The following is a 24,427-nucleotide window of genomic DNA, read 5'->3' on the forward strand; positions in this document are numbered from 1 at the left end:
ATGACAATTTGAATTGTTATTAAAAAATGGTTACTAATAGATGCACCACACGACAGACCAACCAGCAGTTCAATAGATGTAGGAACACTCAAAAGAGTCGTGCATCTGCGAATGGTGGTTTTAATAGTGTGAAGCTCTTAAATACCTCCCTAGCCACATTTCTGCATGTCTTGGAAGGTGCTGTAAAATGATGGACAACTATACAGCTGATATTTCTGAGAAAGTATCAGTATGCCTTCCTCTCATAATGAAGATTTCCAGTACCACTGCAAGTTACCTTGCCTACCCAGGAGAGCCACATTTGAAGAAGTATTAGATTTAGCCTTTGTTAGCTCTACAGAATTATCCTTGGTTTGCAGACTTGCAGTGTAATCCCAGCTGTCAGCTGCGATCTTCAAGAATACTTCAGTGTTCAGACCAGGGACATGATTCTCCTTTTTCTTTTTTCTAATTGCTTCTGTGCATTCACATCTTGCAAGTACAGTAAAATGTAGGGACCAGTAGTCGGAACACTCCCCTCCAACCCCTTAATGTGCTTATCAATTAGACCTCCTAACTATAATCACTTCCCAACCTTTAACAACAGCAGAAGTTTACTATGAATTGTTCTGGCAGAACAATTGAAGTTTGGCATTCATATTGCCTACTCGATAGTAAGGAGTCTGATGACTCTTCAAGCATTTCTCTCACCAGTGCAGCACCTGGCTTGAAAGCCTGCTGAACGCAACTAGTGCTTTTTTATTGTTGTTTTTCTACTGTATTTTGCAAATAAAAACTGGAAGTAAAAGGCATCAAGCGTACAAGCCATTTAATTTAACCTAGTCTTCATTCTTCACTTTGAACACCTGACACTGTTTATACGCTTTGCAAGGTTTTTCCTGCCCAATATGCACTTCAGAAGTACTCTGAAAGATACCATAATCTCATTTAGAACATTTTCAAGTTTTATTTGCAACTATTGCAATTACAAAGAATATAACAATGTAAATTTGCATTTAAAGTGACAACCCTTTCTACTAAACAAGGTCACAAAATTCATGTGCACCCATTCTGGCTTTGGGCAATCTTCATAGGATGGAAGTTTTCCTGCATGGCAATTTGTCACATTTTACAGCATTGCTTTTTCATAGGAACAGAAATACATCTGTTCCTACTTGCAGAACACTCATATGTATTTCTGAAATACAGAAATATAGCTATTAATCAATTCATTTGTTTTACTGAGACAAAAAAAAACGAATCCATCCCTGGCTTTTATCAAGTCATAAATACACTAAAAGCCCTGATTTCTCCTCCCTGAATTTATTCCCTAATTAGACTTGGGTTGTTTTTTTTTTAAACACAACTAAGGATAGAATCACTGTCTTTTTAACAACCCTGCAGGAGACTGAGGTAAAAAAAGAAAAACAAACCTCAAGGAGATGCACACTATTACAAACGCAGCCATCAAATTGTCCAGTTTATTGATGGGAATTCAAAATTGATACAAAACATGCCCTCTTTGCATGTTGTATTTTACCCTTAAAACGTTTCCAACAGTGTCAGGTAGATTAAGAATATACTTCGGCTTTTAGGATGTACCTTCTACAAAGGCATTGCACAAAAGCCACTAATTTATGTGACATATGATCCCAAAATTGCTTTCAGACATTTTGTTTATCAAAAGACTCAGATCTGCTGCTGATCTGATGAAATAAAGGCTTAAAAATGTTTTAAGCCATTAGTAACTATTCTACAGCAGAGTCAAGAAAGTTTATGATTTCCATTATCATCCTGGGCATAAAAAGGCAACAGTCCTAAAAAAAGCAGCCCTCCAGAATACATGGAATGTGGCAATGGGTATGATGCCAATTTATAATGATCAAGTTAAGTAAAACAGATTTTTAAAGCTATAAATGATGGGAGCAGTATCACAGCAAAATATTTAATGAATACCACAGAACTAATCAACTTGGAAAGTTGAGCAGATGTTGTTTCAATCAACAGAGATTTGTCATGTCAAATATACCAAAACATTTTCTAAAATAAATTCCTAATGCAGAAAAATGGATTTAAAGTTTGCTTCTAGCTAATAGTACCTTTTATTTAAATTGGACCCTAAACTGATCAGACAATACATAGCCCACACTTTTGGACATTTATAATAAAAAAGCTTTTATTTTCAATTGAAACAAATGCACTGTCCTGCACTTGAAGGCTATAATGAGCCATAAACATATTCCAAGGTGTATCAATGGCAACAGATTTGTTTCACCTCCACTGAGAAGTTACATAATGCACTCTTAATTGGTAAAGAAAAATTAAACTCAGCCTTCTCGAGGCTTCTGTACTGTGTTTCTTGGTTACTGTACAAGTTCCACAGTCAGACGAAGAGTTTGCAGTGTGTGCAGATATTGTAGTCAATCAACAGTATTGTTTAATCATCATCTTCCTCCTCTTCCTCTTCCTCCTCAAAACTATCTTCAAAGCCCTCACTGTCTTCCTGGTCCTCATCACCTTCTATTGCTGTATCCCATTGTGGATGATTTTCTGGCACTGGCTTTGCTTCATGAACTTCCAGCTGTAATTGGATAAAGAAGAAAAGAAGGAAAAAAGGGTTACAGACAATACAGACCCATTTGGGAAAACAAACAAAAAACCCAGAACAAATGACACACCACACAAAATTTACAGTTTTAAAAACAAAGCAACACCCTAAAACCCAAAACAAAACCAACAATAGCTTCCAGAAAAAAGGCACACCAGATTTTTCTCATTAACTGAATGTATCTAGCACGAAGGGCAGGGAAATGGCACTGCAGACCTAGAAGTATAAAGCCAGAACCAACCATACTGCAGAAAATTATTAAACATGAGAAAATGTCTATTAAAATATGTAGGCACGGGAAAACATCACAAACTTTAGTCCCATTTAATCCACTGTAACATTGTCACTACTGGCATCAGGCAGAAATGGCTTACAAGTCTCTTCTTGCAACTGTTTTAAAAGTAGGACAGCTTGAATTCTTAAAGGTTAACAGCACTTTGGGGGTTTCAATCATTCTATGAAGCAGCTTTCAATATGATACAAATATATAACACATTTAAACATCACCTTCAATGGTTTTATCTGGTCCAATCCCATATATGAATCTGATCTTAAATAAACCGTGTACTGATAGTTACCAGGCTTGCCTGGTGCTGGGAACTTGAGCTCTACCTAGAAAACAGAATTTACACAGTAAGTTCTTGCTGCTTTCAATCAACACATTAGAACAAGTACCCAAGTACTGTAATGAGCAATAAATACTACTACAGAATAATCATGTTTTTTTTATATAAAGTTTGTTTCTTTCATGTGATACTTCTCTGAAAACCTCTGCATAATAAAATACCTGCATAAAATACCCAAGTACAGTACGTTCCATGAAAGCTGAATAATCACTTTTTTTCTGAATGAGACCGAGACTCTACATTAAGTATACAATTTCACCCTGCTGTATGCTTCCTTAATCTCAAAAACTCAAACAGGTTAAAACATTTAGTCTGCTGAAAGTATTAGCTTAACTCTACTGCTGTTTGAAATTGAACATAAAATCTGGTTTGAAAGAACAGAATACATCAAATCTCCATTTTTCAGAAAAGCAAAGAACACAGCCAAAGGTTACAGTCTCAGAAAGTTTCAACATGAGCTGAAGCTAATTAATTAGTCAGAGCCCCTGCTTTGCAGAAAAATAACACTTAGTATTTCTCACAATTTAAATAACTTTCAGAATGATCATTGTGTACTAATACTGGTTTTCATCAACTTTTTATATGAGGAGAAAAACAACCCCCATGTATTCTGCAAAGAGATTTGGAAGTCTTAAATTATGTTTCCTTTCTCCACTACCAATTTTCACAGTTAAAAGGCTCTCCTCTGCTTTAATCAGGAGAGCAAAATTTATTTTCCATCCTGAGATAAATATGAAAAAAGCAGCTAAATGTATTTGCATATCATAAGACACTTCAGTACATTTTTGTAATACCCCAAACAAAATTTTTAAAGTACTTTACCTCTTCTTTATCTTTTAGCGTACAAACGTGATATGGCATACATATTAGCATCTGCTCCTTCCGATCTGCAATATATAGCCACCACCATTCTTGTTTTTCCTTTCACAAAAGAAGAAAAAACCCAAAGAGGGTTATTGAAGCCTCATAAAATGATGTCCTTACACTCTGTAACAAGCAATTGCGATTCACCGGTCCTTACAATACACACAGAAAGGAGGTGGCTTGTGTTTGCTAGTTTGGTTTTTTTGAACTCTTGGATGGGTATGAATAAACTATATAGTGCACACTGAAAGCAAACAGGTTACCACAAGTAACTGTTGCAAGTGTCCATTCCTTCACCTCCTTTTGTTTAAAAAATGAATAGTGGAGGGGGATAGAGGGAAGATTACTTCATATTTATGAAGTGTTTTATTGGATAGGTTATAGTCATAACAGCATAAGCTTACCCTTAGGGGAAAAAAAGGGGAAAACCCCCATAGCTTTTAGATAGCCCAAATATTAGACTACTGAACTGTTTTCCAACACAGTTTTACCCACCCCGATGGTCTTGTAACTGATCACAATTATAACAGACTAGAGCCCTGATGTGTGCATCTTATGACACTTACAGGTAAGCTCTAAACCAGGAGGCCAACTTATATATATATATATATATATATATACACACACACATGCACCACCACTGATCAGGTAATTGCTTCAGTGCCACCTGGAAGTGGTTGTTTTGTTTCCTTTTTAATCTAACAGAATTATAAGAACTGAATGAAAGATTACAGTGGACTTTAAGACCACCACTAAAACCCTTCCAAATTCTACAGGTGAGAAGCAAATGCTGCTAATATGCAGAATTTGAAGACTTTTTTGTCTGTAACAAAACAGAGTCAAAAGTTCAGTAGTTTTAGTGAGAGGGTTCTTTTGGAGGAGTGGAGGGGGAGGATAGCAGGGAGCACTGGTGTGGGAGGTTTTTTTGGTTTTAACACTGAAGAAGCCAGTGCCTGGTGATCTGAAATTTAAATAATGCAGGCTGAAAAACTATAAAAGCTAAATTAACTTATTTTCTCTTTTGGAGTGACTAATTGTTATGCCAGTAATAATTATCATCACCTCACTGGAATATTCAACTAGGAAGCTACAGATTTACAGCAGCAAGACACTCACACCAGCAAACCAACACATCCAACCAAAATACCCTGGTTAGCACTGTTGAGTCCAGGAGCAAAGGAGTGTAAAATTAACTCAGTATGTTAATGCCCATTTTACAATGTATGAAGTAAAAGCATCTGCAACACAGTAAAGCAACAGCATTTCTTCACATACTTAGAACAGGCACTGAGAACAGGACAAAACCCAATTCACATGCTATTTAAGACCCAAATTTGTAGCATTACAAGAAGTGAGCTATTCCAAGTGATTTTCTGTATGAAAAAAATATCTCCCATATGATTACAAGGCATAAGTTATTTTATCTGTAAGTTTCAACAATAAATATATTGTCAATCTGCATGAGACAGCTGTAGCAAAAAAGAATCTTATGCAGTTGAAGTGTTTATTTCCTAGCCAAGGGGCCCTCTAGGAATAGAGGGATGAAGAGTGTAAACAGTGCAGATGAACAAGAACTACAGAAGACAGATCCATTACAGAAATGGCTACTCGCCACTTTGGGCCTATAAGGGCTCTGACCATAGAAAAAGAGATCTGCATTTGTATCAATAGGTTTTTGATGTTATCAAAACACTGTGCTGACTTGTACATTGTGTATGTTGCCATCACTCTCAGTGGCAAGGAAATTCTTACATTTTTTTAAGAACAAAGATAAAACCTGTCAACTAGATTTTCACAAAAACTGGTAAAATTAACAGCCAAGGGAGAAAAAGAAATACCAGAACAAATTACATTCATTGATAAAACGCTCAAAGGACTCTATAGAGTAAACTCTTCAGAAGTAAAGCTCATGACCCTAGAGTGTCACTGTTTTTTTATAGAAAGGACAACTGTGCAGGAGTGTCATTTTCCTTCCTCTTATTGGGTGGAATTTAAAGTTTATGCCTGTGAGAATCTGGCAAGCTAACAGGCAAGTGGGCAAAATGCCCTTTAACAGATGGGTGCAAGGTTTGGCATGCCAGGAAACCAGCATGTTCATAAAATTGGAACACCAGGGCCAGTTTCTACCTAAAAATGTCAAAACTACAATCTGTGCAGTTTCTGGATCCATGGATGCAGGAGCAGAAGATAATTATTTAGGAACCTGCATAGATTAAAGCTGCATCTCTGGCACAGTAATCAACTGCCCAAAAACTTTTATAAAACTCAGCACTGGTGAGAAAGCATCTCAAATACTGTGTTCAGTTTCTCGCCCCCTCACTATAAGAGCGATACTGAGGTGCTGGAGCAGGTCCAGAGAAGGGCAACAAAGCTGGTGAAGGGTCTGGAGCACAAGTCTTATAAGGAACAGCTGAGGGAACTGGAGGAAAGAAGGCTCAGGTTGGTCTTTTTGCCAAGTGACAAGTGATAGGGCAAGAGGTAACGCCCTCAAGCTGTCTCAGGGGAGGTTTAGACTGGATATTAGGAAAAATTTCTTCACAGAGAGGGTGATTGGGCATTGGCACAGGCTGCCAAGGGAACTGGTGGTATCACTGCCCCTGAAGTATAGACGAGGCCCTCAGTGACATGGTTTAGTGGTGGACTGGGTAGTCCTGGGGTAAAGGTTGGGATTGACGATCTTAAAAGGTCTTTTCCAACCTAGTCAATTCTATGACACAGTGTTAAGGCTATCTCCTGAGAACAAGTATATTAGGTTCAGCTACATTCAAACATCCCTAAATTCTGGAAATATAAAAACTCACACAACTACAACATTTTATCTTTAATTCTGAATCTATGGACTGGCCATGACCACAATAGAGTTAGAATTCTAAATCACAGACAAAAAACCCAAAACACCCAGAGAGTACAATGGATTTTGTTCTTCAGACACTGCAAATTGACACTATATAAACATGCTCCAACTGCAACTACAGCACCAAGTACAGCTGCATTCAGCTTTTAGGACATGAGTGAAAGGAGGTTGGAAAATTTACAACTGCATGAGAGAATACATGTGTATCTTTCAAGCATTCAGTTCAGCCCTAGCCTTTTTCTTTAGCACAGTACTGTATTTAGGTTTTATCATAAAACCCATCAGCAGCTTGGTTACACACAGCTGAAGCACCTTTGTATACAGTAAGTATAAGCGAAGTCTCCAAAGGAACTTTCAGTGCAGTAAAAAAGAAATATGAACAGTTAGCACCCCTGTGGCAATGGGCACAGCACATACTCATTGTCTGAACTTAGACTGATGACCAAAGCCAGCTGCTTTCACAGCAAGACGGCATTAAGACTCTGCTGCGTATCTGACATGATCTAAGGCAGACAGAAGAAGGGAATGCTGGCACACCTTTTTCTGTTATGCTGGTGTGCTGCTGGAAGTTGTATTGAGAGATGGGAGGGTACCTAACAGTGTCAGGAAAATACAGCATTAAGATTAGCCATTACAAAATTAGATGCCATGAGGCCACAGAGCTCTTAACTAAGGCCTTCAGGAAAACAATTTCTTTGATTTATTTATATACCTTTTCTGGCTCTGTAGCAACAGGTGTTGTTTCCCCACACTTTGTTTTCTAATGATGCCAGAACTACATAAAACCAGCAGGAACAGTGTGATCACAAGTATGGGGACAACGGAGTGTGCTTTGCACATGCAACAAGCTGTACAGGGTACAGACATAAAGAGCCTTAGGGACTGAAAAGAGAGCAAATATACACAGTGTCTTCCTTTTTTTCTTATGTTTTCCTATTCTTCTCTGTCTCAGTTGTCTCCTTTAAACCACAAGAGGAAGCATAAGCCTGCATCCCAGCTCCCTGTTACTGGAGATAGCACTGGAGAGAAGAGATCTTAGATTAGTTCTCTACTCAGACAGCAGGGAAGCAAAGAAAACTCTCTGAATTACTGGCCTGGAAAGAAAGTGTGACAAAATACTCCTTCGTCCTGGTTCCAATCTGGTCACCTCCCAAGGACCTAATTTATTTGTTCAGAACAAAAACCCCACACTTTGAAAAACCCCATCAAGGTTTCGTTGCTGTAATGGGTTTTCAGACACCTATTCTAAATGTGTTTGTGTAAGTAACAACTGATACACCAGAACTTGCTTTCAACACCAAAAGCTGCTGTAGTGACACCTCAGCCTACCCTACTATGAGTCACCACTCTGAAATACACCCCTTCGTCTGATACTCATCCACACCTGATTTGTATTTTTGAGCTTTATAGGAGAGATTGTTCCACAACTGGCTTCTGCCACACAACACACTGTGGTAGAAAGAGAGCTCTTCTAACCCCTCCATCTTCCACAGTTGCACGCTGTGATGCCACCATGCTGCTGCACTGAGACTTGGAAGTCAACCAGCAAGCCAAAACAACCTGCTCACCCCCAACACAGGTTAACACAGGAGGTATCCAGGACCTCCTCCACTCACAGGCATTCCCAGTTAAAGAGCAAGTAATACTCTACCCTTCACTCCGTATTAGAATCACTGCTGTGCTTTCATGTTCCATAGAGAAAAAGAGAACTCTAAAATATTAAATCCCTATATATCTGAAAGGTTTAATTTTGAATTTATCTATATGTAACAGATCAGCAGAAAAACAAAAAACAAACAAAAAACAAACAAAAAAAACCCACCACAAACTTTAGCAGTATTGCCATCAAAAATAAACCTTAAGTTGCATGCAAGTTTGCAAGTCTCTTGGAAATGGACAGAAAGAACATATTACAGGTTTATAAGAAAGTATCTGAAAAAGTTTAAGAGGATATTAAAAATTAAGACTTTTTTAAATTAAGGTTAGCATTTTTTTCAAGTATTAGACTTGTTTAAAAGCCCAGTATTTACAATAAAAATATAAAAAGAGCAATTATTTTGTATTATATTAATTCTCATGTTTCACAACTGTAATGGTTTCTATTACTGACCTCAGGAAAAAAAAGACTGTAAACAGGATGCGTTATCTTTGACTTTGTTTCAAGAAGGGCTCGTTCCTTTCTCTGTATACTTTGCTGTAATTCTTGCCATTCCTGTCAAAGACAAGTTCAAAGAATTACTGTGCACCAGCCATCTTTTGCATTAGAGAAAGAAATTTCAGGCCATGGAAATTATACATATGACAAGTTCTTGAGCTACACAACACATTACAGAAGAGAAAGGCACATAGAGTGACACTGTATGATTAAGAAAATAAAAATAAAAATCAAGTGACCGTGCAACTGAAGAGACCATTCATGTACATATTAGCAAACCCCAAAATAGATCTGTGAGGCTTGCATACATTCTTCAAAACTCACTTCTACAGCACTGCCTACAAACACTAACTACCTGACCTGTAAGTCTTGACTGCAAGCTTGATGACTCTCTTCCCATCAGGAGCTTACTCTCATCTTGTATGGGACTCGCAGCTGTCACTCTCTACCGTAAGTCCTCTACCGTAAGACCTGTGGTGCAGAAACCACCTACCACCACGATGCCTCATTCTAAATTACAATTATAGTTTTGAATGACTAACTTAACAGTTACTAGTTTAGTAAGCAGGTACTTACAGTATTCACTATGCAGTAAATACAACAGCCCCTGCATGTAAAGAGCAAACTTCAAAGGAGAGACTATTGCACAAAATCCGCAGCAGCTAGTAAACAGATTAAGCCAACAGAAGCATTACAATCTTTTCCTGAAGTTAAGCTGTTTTTCTTATGTAATTTTAAAGTTTTCTGTCTATGCTGCAAAGACCCTTTACCGCTTGCTCTCAAACAGACTCGCAATGACAAAGCTCTTATGCTGGAATGAGGTCTGAAAACCTCTGGAGAACTGATATTACTCCTTCATCTTGGTGCTGCCTAGCCTGAGGGGATGCTAAGAGGATTAAAATGCATTTTCTCTCAACCCCAGCAGCAACATTACCCTTCAGGAAAAAGTAAGGCTTACAGCTTCATCATCTTTGTTTTGCTTCTCATCTTGTTCTCTGTCCGAGTCTCTGTCACTTCCATCATCTTTTTCACTTTGAGAGTCCTTGTTTGTTTCTTCTTCTTCAGATTCACTTCCTTTATCAGAGATCTCCTCCTCATCTTCCTTTGCAACTACTTCCTAATAAGAAAGAAAGGGGGAGTAAGGGGGAGACGAACAAACCTCTAACTTAGTTTGTCTGCATTATTGTAGTACACAGCATTCACAGCACCTGTCTTAAGGTTAAAGCCCTTATTTCCTATTTTGATCTATACTCTTCCTGTGTCACAGAGTGTACATACAGTGAAGAATATTTCTTTTCAACTCATGTGCTAAGAGGAGCAGGGAAGCAATTTTCTCTCTCCACATGGCACCCGCAACACAAATAGAAGAAAACAGTATTTGATTCTGGGGTTGCATTTAAAAAAAATACTAGGAAAACTAGAGAGGAGTAGAATCATAGAATAGAATCATAGAATAGTTAGGGTTGGAAAGGACCTTAAGATCATCTCCTGCCATGGGCAGGGACACCTCACACTAAACCCTGCCACCCAAGGCTTCATCCAACCTGGCCTTGAACACTGCCAGGGATGGAGCATTCACAACCTCCCTGGGCAACCCATTCCAGTACCTACAACATAGCTGGAGAAAACACCATGCAGCGGGAGCATAAAGTACTAAAGCTACTTAATTTATCAGAAGAAAGTCTTATTTCAGTTTTTTTCCCTTAAAGTACAAAACAATTCACCTCCCAGAAGGCATCGTAACAAGAACTAACAAGAAGGGACTACAAAGCCAGACTTCTAAAGTAGTTGGACACAACTTTCAGCAGGCTGATGGAAACATTACTGTGGTGGTTCCCTCATTTAACCAGTAATTCTTAATTGTAAAGAAAAAAAATATCTATTTTAGGAGATACGCTTTACAAAAGCAAAGAATGAAATGAGGCACATACAACCAAAAAAAAAAAAAAAAAAAAAAAAATCAGCTTAGGAGTGATAAACTGAACAAAAGACTTAAATATCAATAAATCTATAAGCTACCCCATTAGCTTGTTTTTGCTTCTGCTGTTTCTGTGGCTGCAATGAAGGTGGCACAGGCTTCTTTTTCAGTGGCTTCTTTTTCTTTGATTTTGAAGCTTTCTTGGTTCCTTTATTCTTTTGCTGCCATCCTTTGCTCTTAACTTTGTTGACATCTCCTTGCTGTAGGAAAGCAGTATTTAAAATATTTATTCTGTTCATTAAATTTCAGGCATTCACTGTATTTTAAGCATTTTAAGCTGAGATCCAAGGTTAGAAAGCATAGCTCAAGAGACACATCAGTAGGTATTTCTGGGAAAAAAAAAGTAAGGCTTGAAAAGCACACAATTAGCAACTCAACATCTGAAAGAAAGTTCTCTATAGCTAGCAAAGGAAACATCCATTTTTCACTTACCCCATCTTCTGTTGGTTGCTCCTCTGCTGCACATATAGACTGCTCCTTTTCAAACACTTCCTGGTTAGAGAAAAATGTGAGAAGTACTAATGCTTCTCTGTACCAAAAGAGTAAATTACTATTTTATAGTTTAACTTAATCACCCTAATCAGGTCTAAGGTTTTGCTCATTATGGCAAATTCTGTTATTGGCGACAAACACAACAGGGGATTAACAGATGAAAATTAAACCCTATTTTGAACATTTGGTCTGGGATTTTTCCATCACTACCATTATAAAGAAATTCAGTAACGACATGTCATCTTGTTCCAAAGAATCTACTTGTTTTATAAAGCACAGAAATCCTGTAACACAAAAACAAGCAGTAGTAAAATGCAAATTCTGCTCCAGTTGCCAGAGCATTAAAAACTACAACAGCTGCATTGCTACTCAGGGACACAGGACAACAAATCAAACTAAAAATACAAAATGTTAAGACAAAACACAATGTTAGTATTATATGGACTAGAACATCTCTATGCAAATGGAATATTTTCATGCATTTCTTTCTTCAAAACATACTACATGCCACTGAAAAAATTCACCATAAGGAGCTGTCTTCTGTAAAGACAGCAGATATGATACACCAACACAAAAAAAAAAAAGCACTCTCTAAAAGGCTAGATCTAGTTTTTAGTTCATGTATCTCAATGTCAGACTGCCGAGAGGAGTTAATGTAGAAAACAACTGAGTTTTCCATACACTGTCAGGCATTTTAATTAATTTCTAAGTTTAATATGCTCATAATTTGCAGTTTCCTTTGTTTTTAAGATCCAGCATAGTGATATGGTACTTAAACTTTCTATCTACTACATCCTCAGTTATTATTGAAATGATACATTCTGAAGTTCCACAGTATGAACACGTAGGACTTATATAGACTTATTTCTGCTGAACTGGCTTCAGCAGCCTGTCTGATCCTCAAGTGTAATATTTATGCTTGTTTGCCTTACACCTTAGGAGCATAATTCAAACTTTTTGTTTACTTAGACAATTATCTGAATAGTACAGATGCAAAAAATTGCAGGCTTTGTTAGGTAGAAGCTTGTTTCCTTTCTGTGCATTAAGGTTTTTTTATTCTAAGAAAGTAATCACTGTGTTTAAAGCTTAAAAAGTTATCTCAAGTCAGAAGCTGAACTACTAGGGTGAAATATTACTTTGGTTATGCCACATTGCTACCCATTCAGCAATCCATTTTCTTCATGTGGCACTGGTGTACCTTCTTTATATTATGTATATTTTGCTAGACTGAGTTTCTCTTGTAAGTGTCTAGAGCACCCAAGAGATTTGTAACATTATGAGCCCACATAAAGTGAAATCAAACACTGTCCTAAGGACTTCAGTGAATAATTTATTCTAGTTCAAGAACTAAGTTTCTGAATGTCTCTTTTCCTGTTATTTACAAACCTCAGGGCAGTATCACTTGCCATATTCTTTTACTGTTCCCTAGACAACTGCAACAGGTCAGACTGAACTTCGGTCTGGTTCCAGGAAAACTTTCTCATTCAGAAACAAAATCATAAGGGAGGATTAAGAGCACAAGTTCTCAATTTCAAATCTTAATTTTACAGTTATAGTCACAGCACACCATTTTAGCTCACAAAGAAGAAATGCCTATTTTTTAGCATACACTTGCAGTTACCCTGAAAGAACAAGTATTCTAAATACTTACTGCCATGGTCTGTCTTGTTAGTGTGACCAAAACAGTGACAAGAGAACCTACTGTAATATTGTTGCTGTCTTCATCATCCAAAACTAGTGTAAAAGAGAAAAGCAACACATCTATTAAACTTCTTTAAAGCCTTTTTTTTTTTCATTAAACACGTTTCTACTATGTCTAAATATAAGAATACAAATTCCAGAATTTTTAATACAAAAAAATTTCAAAATATTATTTTATAAGTCTCTTGCAACCCCAAATATACTGAGGGCTGGTAATTCAGCATACTACAACACAGCAACATTGAGTTTGAAATTTTAATTGCATGAAAGTTAAAAAATTCAAAGTTATAACTGTTGTGGGAACTGTAACTCTATAATATTGTGCATTATATATTAAAGCATAAAACTTCAGACGCATGAAATACTACACATGACCAAAGGGACCGTGTTACATTTGTTCTGGGAATCATAACTTTGATTTTCCTGACTTTCATATGATTAACAACTCAATTTCAATGCCACATTAAAAATCGTGCGTTTAATTCTTGTCGTGGTTTAAACCCAGTCAGGTAACTCGTTCACTCACTTTCCCCCCTTTCTTACCCTCCCCCTGCTCCCGGAGGGACGGAGAGGAGAATCGAAAGAATGCAACTCCCACGGGTTGAGATAAGAACAGTTTAGTAACTAAGGTATAACACAAATCACTACTGCTACCACCAGTAATAATAATGATAAAGGAAATAACAAGGGAACAGAATACAACACCTCACCACCCGCTGACCGATAACTCGCCCCCCCCCCCGCCCGACCAAGCTCCGACCGATACCTCCTCCAACCCTGCATCTCTTGGTCCCCCTATACTGTTGTAACCCCAGACAAGACCCAAACCTGACTCTGCTTAACTTTTGAGATCAGACAAAATGGTTGTGGGTCTGTGTGTGTGCCAACATGCTGATCCCCATCACAATCAGCAGGCAGGTCCCAAGGATACCCAAAAGGCCATTCAGAGCCTTCAGGATGCTGCTGTGCTTGAGACTGTGCTTGCTGCTTCTCTTTTCCTGAGTCCAGCTCTTCCTCCTCTGCCTTGCTGGGAAACTGGCTGCCTGGGAATACTGGGGCTCGGCTCCTCCGCCGCCTTATCCTGCTGCTCGGCAGCCGGCTCCTCGACCGCCCCGGCCTCCTCCACCGGCAGTGTCCTGGGCCGGTTCGGCTGCCGCCGGCTCCCGGGGCCGCCCTCCCCTTCCCCGCAGCCTCACGAAGATGGAGAGCAGGGTCGGTGAAGAGCACCCGGACGGTCTCCCAGCTAACTCCCAGTTACATCCTGGGCATGACGTGCTGTGGTATGGAATACCTCTTTGGTCAGTTTGGGTCAGGTGTCCTGTCTCTGCTTCCTCCTGGCTTGCCCTCCCCCCCCTGGCAGAGCATGAGCCTCACAAAGTCCTTGGTCAGGGTAAACATCACTTAGCAACAACCGAAAACATCGGCTTCACCAACGCTGTTCTCAAAACTAGAAGTCAAAACACAGCACTGCACCAGTTAACACAAAGGAAAAAACATGACTGCTACTGCTGAACCCAGGACAATTCTTTAAGTAGAAGGCAAAGAAAAATAAAAAGAACGGCATGATTATTTTAACTAAAACATCAAACATAAAACCCACAGGGAAACCATCGCGTAGTTTACATCTCCAATCTGTGAACTGGAAAATGTCCCAGGTTGGGGAAGAATAGAATTACATTCCTGTATAGAATTTTTATATATGTCTACCACCACCACCCCTGCCAAAGCAGTTTTACTATTCCCCGGTTTTAAACATGTATTTTATATAATGGCAATACTAACATAAACAGAAAAGCATATGCATTGTTTAATCCTCTGTACCACACCTGAGTACAGTTGTGTGACAAATGAAGACTATAGGCAGAACTGTATTTTGAATTTGACCACTGTAGCCACAGCAGCAATGTTAACTAGAAACAAGTATTAGAACAAAACTTTCAAACATCTCACATTTACTAGCACTGATCTTACAAAGCAAAGGAGACCTCAGAACCACTTGCCACTCAAGGCTGCCTAACAGGAACTGCTTAACAGCATACCCAATCCTCAGAGAGGAAGAGTGTTATACAGTCATTGAAACAGAGCACACAGAATGTAGCTAAGCATAGCACGGACAAATTCAGCTGGATAAAAAAAAAAAAGCTATACAAGGACTAACACAAAGGAACCCATGAATATTTAGTCATCAGGGCCTCCAACTCAAAATCTCACAAAGGACTCTCCACGCTGGAGTAAGACGAGCATAAATTCTGGAATAAGCACAACTTTTTAAGATAGCTAATAAAAGTGGTATTTCAACCAGAATTCCACATTGCTCATGAAATATTAAATCAACAGATGAAATATCAGATAAGCTCCTCCAGGAGAAACTACTGCTGGCTTGGGAATCTGTGAAATGTTTCAAATGTACTTTATCTCCTCAGACTATAAATCTCATGTACAAGAGCCCACCAGTCAAAAAAGCATGTCATTTCCAGGCCACATAAATAAGAGCAAGTTGTGATTCAGCATCCTCCAAAAGCTTACTGCCAACGGACTATCAAAATGTCAGAAGAGCAACATATACGTAACAAAAAGACCTCCCACTCACCCTGTGGTTTTATATCCATAGTGACATACGGAAAGCTGCCAAGGACAGCCATAACTTCATCATATTTCTTATCCTCTAGGAAATGCAGTAAATTGCGACGATCAGAACCTTTCAAACTCACCAAATCCTGAATACTTTTGATTTTATACTTAAAAAAAAAAAAAAAAAGGAAGTCACATGGTAGCAAAGAAGACAGTCCATAAATAACCTCTTGATAATAACACATACACACTACTTCATTTTTTTAATTTTTATAAAAGATTTCAGGAAGCCAGAAAGCATATATTTTGAGAAACAATAAAACCAGCAGGCTGCACTCAAACCTACTAAACAGCAACTGAATAGCACTGCTTTGAACACTGGTGCATTCCTTAGTATGGCACCCTTTAGAAACTGAATATATTTCATAAAAAACTATTATTTCAGCCAGTTTTTTTTCAGAAAGCTGTGCCAAGAAGTCTTACTAATCATGTTCCTTCTCCATCTAGAGTACCTGAGTGCTTTGAGAGTTATATTAGCAGGAACAACCAAGTACATTTTTCCCTTCATACTGAACTGTAAACAAATCTAAACCTACTCCTTTTAAGATTTGCACAGCAGAGCTGAAAGAATAAAACAAACAGATTTAACTGAATACTTGATTACCTCACCATTATAAATGTGTATACTTTATTAAAACTAACTTCATGCACCCAGGTAGACCGCTCATGCCTCCAGTAGGGGACTGTATTTTTTAAGAGCTCAGTGCATGGGAATCCTGAACAAACAAGCCTAATAAATTGGCCTCTTCCCTCTTTCAGGGTGGGATTATGAGACAGCCAGATTTTTCATTTTTGTACTTAGTTACACCAAATGTGTAAAAAAATACATCTAAAATGCATACTTTTTTGTATGCTCCCTGTAGTTTAATTTTTTCCTTTTATGAATTCCTTTGTTTTATCTTCCAACTATATTTTCTACCAATGCAGATTAAAGCAAACAAACAAAAAAGTGCCAGCCAAAACCCCACAGAAATCCCAGTAGAATACTCTAGCTACATTCTAGAAGATATTAAATAGGACAGTACTCTGTAATAAGAAACGGTTTCTTCTGCTTGTGAGGTTAATGTAGGCTCATCTTTCATACTTATTGGATCTCTGATCTTAACTTCCACCTCCTGAGATGGACTTTAAAGAAATAAAAAGGACACAAATCATCTAGGAAGTATTGTACCAAGTTCCTGAAAAATAAATATACTTTTATTCTCTTGGTTAATTCATGACCTTGCTTCCTTATAGGCAAAAAGATAAAACAAGTAACAAAGTGTTTAAGTGTTTTAAGAAGTTACCAAGTATCGTTTGTAGTTTTATACCTTTTTATGATTGGAGACTCTCCTGAGATTGTCCTCTTCAATGTGAGGAAGCTGCAAAAGGGGAGACTTGAACTGCTGAAGTCCCTGGACAGTCATCTGGGAAAGCTTCATGCAATTTTCCAAAGATCCCAAAGATGGAGCACGGAACTCCCTTTCTTGGGGAGAATGAAACAGAGAGCATCATTTTTAATTTTTTTTTCTCCTTTTTTCACTTTAACAATGTATACTTGTATTGCAGATTACAGAAAACCTTGGTTTCAATCAACAAAGCAAGAGAAAGAGGCATATTAAAATGTTTAGCATAATAAAGCAGGCAGCCTTTTTATTCTCACTGCAGTCACATAGCTCAACAGACATTTTCATCTTTGTGTATTTTTATACATACGTGTATAACACATGCTTACAAAGTAGAGCTACACATCATTAAATACAGTTTATCATTAACATTAATCTTTATAACGCAAATTTTTATCTTGAGAGATTAACAGAAAGGTAGCAGCCTATTACATGCAAGAAAAAACCTACAGGTATAACTGAAGCTAAGCAGAGGATATTATATTATGTTAGAAGGCAGCAAAACCAGCTGTAAAAATACGAAAGGCATGACTTTTGTAAGAAAACCTAAAGGTTAAAGGGAATTTCTGAGCAAACACCTATTTGACTTTTAAAAATTATAGGTAATTCCTTTAACATTTTAAAGTACAAAAAGGTATACACCCTACATAATTAAAATGATTGTGAAATAGACACGGAGAAAGTCTTAACCGGGGGCGGGGGGGGGGAAGGTAGGGTGGTGGTGGTGGTGAATAAATAAAAAGAAAGTCATTTAATACTCTTCATTGCATCTGCAAAGAAATGAAAAAAATCAAAGCAGACAGGTTCCCACATACTGCTTTCTAACTTCATTAGACAACCATTCATTCATTCATTCACAAGGCTTCTCAAAACCCAGTTTAGAAAACTCATTTCAGAATTCCCCTGCAGCAGAAGAGCTGCTACCAGTCCAGAATTGGTAATGTTAGGGTTCCTCTACATATATATAAATATATAAATATAAATATACATATACACACACTGCATCATCACAGAAAAATAAGTTTGATCCTCTTCAGAGAGCTAATAAGAATTTAAGCTACTTAAATCTTCTTCTAAACTCATCTGTGGCACATGAAAGATCTGAAGGCAGTTTTAAGCATGTATTAGAGAAGGTACCTGTAATTTATGATGCCTGTCATTTTATTTAAGAATCGGTGCATGTATTTTCTTATACTTTAAAACCTTTTCTGAGAAACAATCAACCTTTAATTACCTTGACTGTTACACATATATTCTGCATATAAACAAAAGTAAGTACAAATACAAACATCTGTGTGCTTACATACACAAATCCATATATATACAAATACATATACTTGGTAAGGACAATATGTGGCTGGTACATTTGGGACAGTACAACAGGGACATCTTGCAATAGCTTGATTAGAGAAATGGTCAGAAGGAATATGCCCACTCTACTAAGGCTGGGTGATCAAGCTTACCAGACTATTAAGTCAATTAGAGATGTGGATAAAAGCAGGTTTACCTACACCTAGGTGACAAGGCAAACTGCACCTGACCAAAAGGGTACCAAAGGCAAAACTGCTGAATGTTTAAGTGCCAACAATCATGTATGTTGATAAAAAGCAAGTTTAAATTAATTTTATAGAGGAAACATGCAAAGGTAATAAATCTCACAAGAAAAAAAGAATTCAACCCAATTTGGTGCCTTCAACAGTTTCTCCTTCTCTTATTACTACTACTTTGCTGCAAATTTATAAGCAGCTACTAAGATGTGTTAAACACACTCTCAAAAAAAAATAAATCACTCCATCACCTCTGCCCCAACCTACCCTTCTCCCTTCAATGCCCTGTTTCTTCATTAATTACACCAAACTATAAATTTAACCAGATACCAAAATAAATTACATGGCAGGACTTCCTTTATTTTATTTTTTAAGCCAGTTTATTAAAGAATATACACAATGCAAAGAGAAAACACATGAACAGAACTATCTGGCTAGACACACTGGTAACAAAGATGTACCTTTACATAGGAAAAAGGAAAAAAAAGTAGCAACTTATCTCTCAACCAATCAGCACAATTTACTTTCCGTCTTCCCTATCTTCCAACTCCCCTGTAATTTTGGCCGATGCTAAGGAAAGTCACAGGATTTTTTAAACTATAACAATAATAGAAAAGAAAACACAACAAAACCCACCACACTGCAAACCAAGTTAAGGATCCTAAATATTCTCTGACAAACTGACCTGGAAATTCACCTAAAGCTTTGAGACCACAGAGCACTAGTCAGAGTAGAAATTCTTGTTTTTCTTAAAGCACTGACTCATCACCCATATGACAGTAGAAAAATATTTAACAAAGCTGGAGAACAGCAGTTCGGTTTCCTGGAAAATAACACAGAACTTTATATTCTCCTAGAGTGAATCTGGGAACAGTATAGATTTTAACACTCAACTGCCCCAGCATAAAATGAATGCCATTACTGCACAGTTTGATGGCTTCCGCTTGTCAAAGTGTACAAGGTCATAAACTCGTTCAAAACATATGACATCAAAGACGTCAATCACAAATTTAAATGCAAATAATAGTTGTTTGTGAGGAAATGGTATATACCTGGGTCCAACCACAAGCTCTAATACACTGCAGCTTCCAACCTGAATGAGAAAAGCACTTTGACTGGTCAGCTGACCCAATGTCTACCTTTTCTATAGCCAGCTACTAGAACACATTCCACATTTTTGGCAACAAACACCTATGATACTTCAGGATGATCTCAAAGAAGACATCAAGATAACTTAGACCTGATGATTATGAACTACCAGCTAATAGTCACAAAACAATGGATAAGAAGAAAAAATGCCACACAGCTGTATTTCCAGTGATGTAAAGAAAAAGTCTGACTATGCAGAAATCAGGCAAGAGAATGCAAGACATTTTATCTAAAGGTAGCTCACAATTGCCACATTTCCACCAGGCTGAAAAATAGCTTAGCAGTAAGTAAAAACTGACTGGACAGAAACAGAAATAGTATTTATTTTTATGAAAGCAAATTAAAATTTGTTGCTTGCAAATAACAAATCCAACAAATATAATATAATGTTAGGTGAAGACTACTTCTACGCTGAACAATGTGCCTGTTTACTTCCAGGTTTTGAGATTTCTCCCCAGCAGTCTCACAGATTAGTAAAGATAGGGTTCAAAATTAATTAATACTTCTTTCTAAAACAGGACACCTAAGCCAGTACACAACATCTCACGTGCTCACATACCCTCTAACATAGGTTATTTGATTACGGAACACTATTTCCAGCACCACTTGCAACAGGGCTGGGAAAGAACTTTCCCAAAGCCATCCTTGTTGGGCAGCTATCAGTGCTAGTTAAAGGAGTCTAGGAAGATCAGCCAATAAAGTATTATTTGATAGCAAATAAAATGGTCAACAGTTTGGCACAGAAAAACACCTTGCCTCTCCTCGCTGCAATAAAGGAGTGAGAACCAAATCTTTGTTTCTTTACACTGCAAACAACCATCTTCAGCATAATTGCCTCTTTACAGTAAAAATAAAAATGCTTAAATATTATATTACAATTAAATTGTAATTTTCACTGCAGTTACAGTAAAGCACCTGCCCCTACATGCTCAGAAAAAAACTACATAGCAGGCTAAGCAGCACAGGATCTTGAAACAGAGAAGTATGAGCAATGTACAAAGAAATTACAATAAAGAAATGAACCAAAACCAACTGACACTCAGAAGAAGAAGAACTGTAAAAGTGGAAATGAACAAAGGGATGAATACAAGGTTTATACTAAGTGCTTTGCTACCAAAAATAGACCAGATCTTTAAGAAAAAGGTTTTCAATTGCATTTAAGGAGAAACTTTTAATTGCAAAAATGACAAGCTGAACACATACTCAAGATTTCAGAGTTGAGCTTGGCAGTGGCAGCAGCATTTCAACCCTCTAAATAGGAAGCTCATTACAGTAAAGAGAACAAAAGTATATTCAGACATTTCTAAATATCACAGGTTAAGTTTGCCACAAGATGCAAAAAGTTTATGAAGTACTGCAATGAAGAATCATATCTACTAGTTTTAATTATAGTTTCTTTTCTTACCTTCTCGGCTTCTAGCCATTATTATTAGTTGGCAGATCACATTAATCATTTCTTGAAGTAGCGCAGGACTCTTTTTCAGGATAAACTGCTGATCTGCAAGACAAAACTGCTGCAATTATGCTGCACTTCTGGTACGAAAAAAGACAACACTTTACATGAACTGGACATTTAATGGTGTAGCCTTCATTTCTATTCATTCTTGTATTACTAAAAATACCACTTTATTCTCACTGACACGTGTCTAACATTCCCTCACAAAACAGAGTAAGCTAAGAAGGGGCACAAATTTTGTATACCAGACAAGCAGCTTCCATACAAAAAGAAAAAGTACTTATTATATCCATCTAAAAAAAAAAAAAAAAAAAAACAACACCACCAAAAAAACACCAACAGGATGGCACAGAACATTAACCAGTCTTAGTAAAACAGCATGAAATCTTCAAGTAATTACAGGTTAAAAAATAAAAAAATTTTAATCAAGTGAAACAACAGGTTTGGAAAAGTAACGTTTTTAAGGTACTAAATACTTTTGAATACAGATCTGTGAAGTTGTAAGTAAAGACAGCAATTACATAGCAAGGAAAATGAGACATTTTTAGTGACTATTTAAAATTGATTTTTCTTTTGAAAGAAATTGGAAATTTTTAACCAAAACATTTTCACTGGTTGTTGTTTGTTTTTTAATTTGCATTAAAATACAGGATATCTCAAGTTTGCTGGTCAACCTAAAACCATGGGCTTCATGGTTGAAACTTGAACTGCATTTAGAAACATTTCAGTTCACCTATTTATGAATATGAAAAACTGTAAAACATAAACTGAAGCTCATAAGTAACTAGTATTTACAGTTCTAATTTTGCCATCTTTGCTTCACACAGTGAGCTAAAAAACTCCAAAAATAATCATGTATGGAAATGTTACAGATCAGTTATCATTGATTTCTTTATTCTGAAAACCAAAAATACTTCACATTTAATTATTTGTTCTATTACAAAGAGAATAAAAAAATTATCAGTCATATTTGCAGCCAAAAAGCACTAAAAAGAAAGGTATCAGTACTGCAGGGCTGTCAATAAGTAAATGTGAAGTTAAGTGTTTAAAGAGTCATTAACGTTGAAAAACTAGGTACACTGCGTGGAGACTACTGAGTAGAGATCCATGCAACTCTTTAATGGACAAGAATGCAATGTATTGCCCTGTTTCCAACAGTATCTGATTAGGGGAGAAGCCATTACCTTCTTCAAGGACCTCAGGAACTTTCATCCTGGCAAGATGAGTCAAAAGCAGAACTCTGGCTTTCAGGCTGTAAGGGCAGGTGAGTGGAGGCTCATTCTTCTTTAAATTTATGCCACCAATTTCTCTTATTAGCTAAAATAAACACAAAATACTATTTTGGTGCTAAAGAGAAAGAAATACAGGAGGACAACAGTTTACAAGGGAAAAACAATTATATTCACAAAAGCAAGACTTAGTAACTCTTCCCTGAAAAGTTCTGTGGAGATGAACATTAGCCATTTGTATTCATAGCCCAACTTCAAAAAGTCAAAAAGTGTCTTTAAATGCCTTATTTCAATGTGGGAGTGAAGGGAGAAATAAAGAATTGCACACAAGAAACTTGCCTTGAATAGCATTGAGTAAATTTGTATCAATAGATACATATTTTAAAAATCTGATTTTATTGCCAAGGTTTACTAGATTCAACCTTATTTCTAATGTATTTATATTAAATTCAGTATACACTACAACATCATCACCTTAAGACCTTTCATCACCTTTCATCACCTTTAAGACCCTGCCAACTTCCTCAGAAATAGTCTCAGGTATCACAGGAAGGAAGGTCGTAAGCCTGAACATCCTGGTAGGCTGAAGATCAAGTATTTTAACATATTTATAAGCAGCACCAACTTGAAAACAAGTGTGGCATTCTTTATTCAGGATGACATCTCTTGATCCTGACTACACCAAGACATTGTACAGTTCAAACAAGTCTCCCTCACCTGAATTTTTTGAAGACCCTTGAGGGAGAGGCTGCAAAGCTGAGTAACAGAAGCTCATAGTTTATAGGAATCAATACAGAGCCCAGAAGTTTCACTTTTTAGGTCAAGAAGTCACCTGAGAAGAGACTGAGGTTCCAAAATCTCCAGCCACAACAGGAAGTTAGAATATCAACAGCCAGGCTACAGTGATCTTTGACCAGCCTTTCTCTACAGTAGAAGAAAGATCTTCTAACAAGAAGTTCCTTATAACCTGGTATAACACCAGACTAAGAAGAGTAAAGCTTCAATAAGAAAACTTTTTAAAAAGTATCAATACTTGGGTTATAATAAAACAGTGAAATGAAAATGGCAAAAGTTATCACTGTCCCAAGAGCAGGATACGCTAACAAAAGTTTTTAGCAATACTCTTCCGTATTGATGTTTTGGAGACCTGCATTGTCATATATATACTCAGAAAAAGAAGGAACACGTATGACACTGATTACTAGACCTTTAGAAATGGAACAAAAATCCAATAGTATAAAATGCAAAGTTGTACACTTGCAAACTAACAAGAACTGCAGGTTGAAGATGGAAGCTTTTCGGCTGGAAAACAGAGGTATGCAAGAGAAGAGAAATCCAGAAAACCCATCAATCCCACACTAGCTGTATTAAACGACCATAGGAAACAGTTGTGGATAACAGTATGCCAAAATTTATTTCCTGCAAAAAATACAGGAAGAGTAATGCCACCAACTATGGCACTGCTGAGACTTAATATGGAATACTGCAGACAATTCTGAGCAGATAAAATAAAAAATAATGTAAAATTTAGACATATATCAACTGGGAGCAACACCCTGTTCAGCACATAGCAGAGGGAGGGAGGGAGGGAGGGATTAGAAGACAACAACTTTTCTAGCTTAGCAAAATAAAAACAAAAAGAGAACAAATGGGCTATTGCTTCTGTCTATAAATGCATTAAGGATATACATAGCAAGAAACATTTAGACTCACGATTAGCCATGATAAAAATCATGGCTATAAATTGGTCACAAACAAGTTTCTTAACAAACA

At 37.2% G+C, this 24,427-nt stretch overlaps 1 protein-coding gene across 1 annotated transcript in view; it reads right to left on the minus strand.

The window, feature by feature from the left end:
* Window positions 1-923: 923 nt before the first annotated feature.
* Window positions 924-24,427, minus strand: part of SEC63 (SEC63 homolog, protein translocation regulator) — a 58,539-nt gene continuing 35,035 nt past the window's right edge. The window contains exons 10-21 of the mRNA XM_057404711.1: window positions 22,610-22,742; window positions 21,375-21,467; window positions 17,199-17,353; window positions 15,848-15,995; window positions 13,208-13,290; window positions 11,497-11,556; window positions 11,106-11,264; window positions 10,045-10,203; window positions 9,042-9,143; window positions 4,036-4,134; window positions 3,095-3,199; window positions 924-2,560 (exon numbers count right to left, since the gene is read on the minus strand). Coding sequence (XP_057260694.1) covers window positions 2,417-2,560; window positions 3,095-3,199; window positions 4,036-4,134; window positions 9,042-9,143; window positions 10,045-10,203; window positions 11,106-11,264; window positions 11,497-11,556; window positions 13,208-13,290; window positions 15,848-15,995; window positions 17,199-17,353; window positions 21,375-21,467; window positions 22,610-22,742 — 1,440 coding nt within the window. The 3' untranslated portion in view covers window positions 924-2,416. The remainder of the gene's footprint in view (window positions 2,561-3,094; window positions 3,200-4,035; window positions 4,135-9,041; window positions 9,144-10,044; window positions 10,204-11,105; window positions 11,265-11,496; window positions 11,557-13,207; window positions 13,291-15,847; window positions 15,996-17,198; window positions 17,354-21,374; window positions 21,468-22,609; window positions 22,743-24,427) is intronic.

Source organism: Pezoporus wallicus, unplaced genomic scaffold (assembly GCF_028554395.1).
Source record: "Pezoporus wallicus isolate ANWC-B61680 ecotype Strahan unplaced genomic scaffold, APGP_CSIRO_Pwel_v1 contig_6923, whole genome shotgun sequence".
NCBI classification, from domain to species: domain Eukaryota; kingdom Metazoa; phylum Chordata; class Aves; order Psittaciformes; family Psittacidae; genus Pezoporus; species Pezoporus wallicus.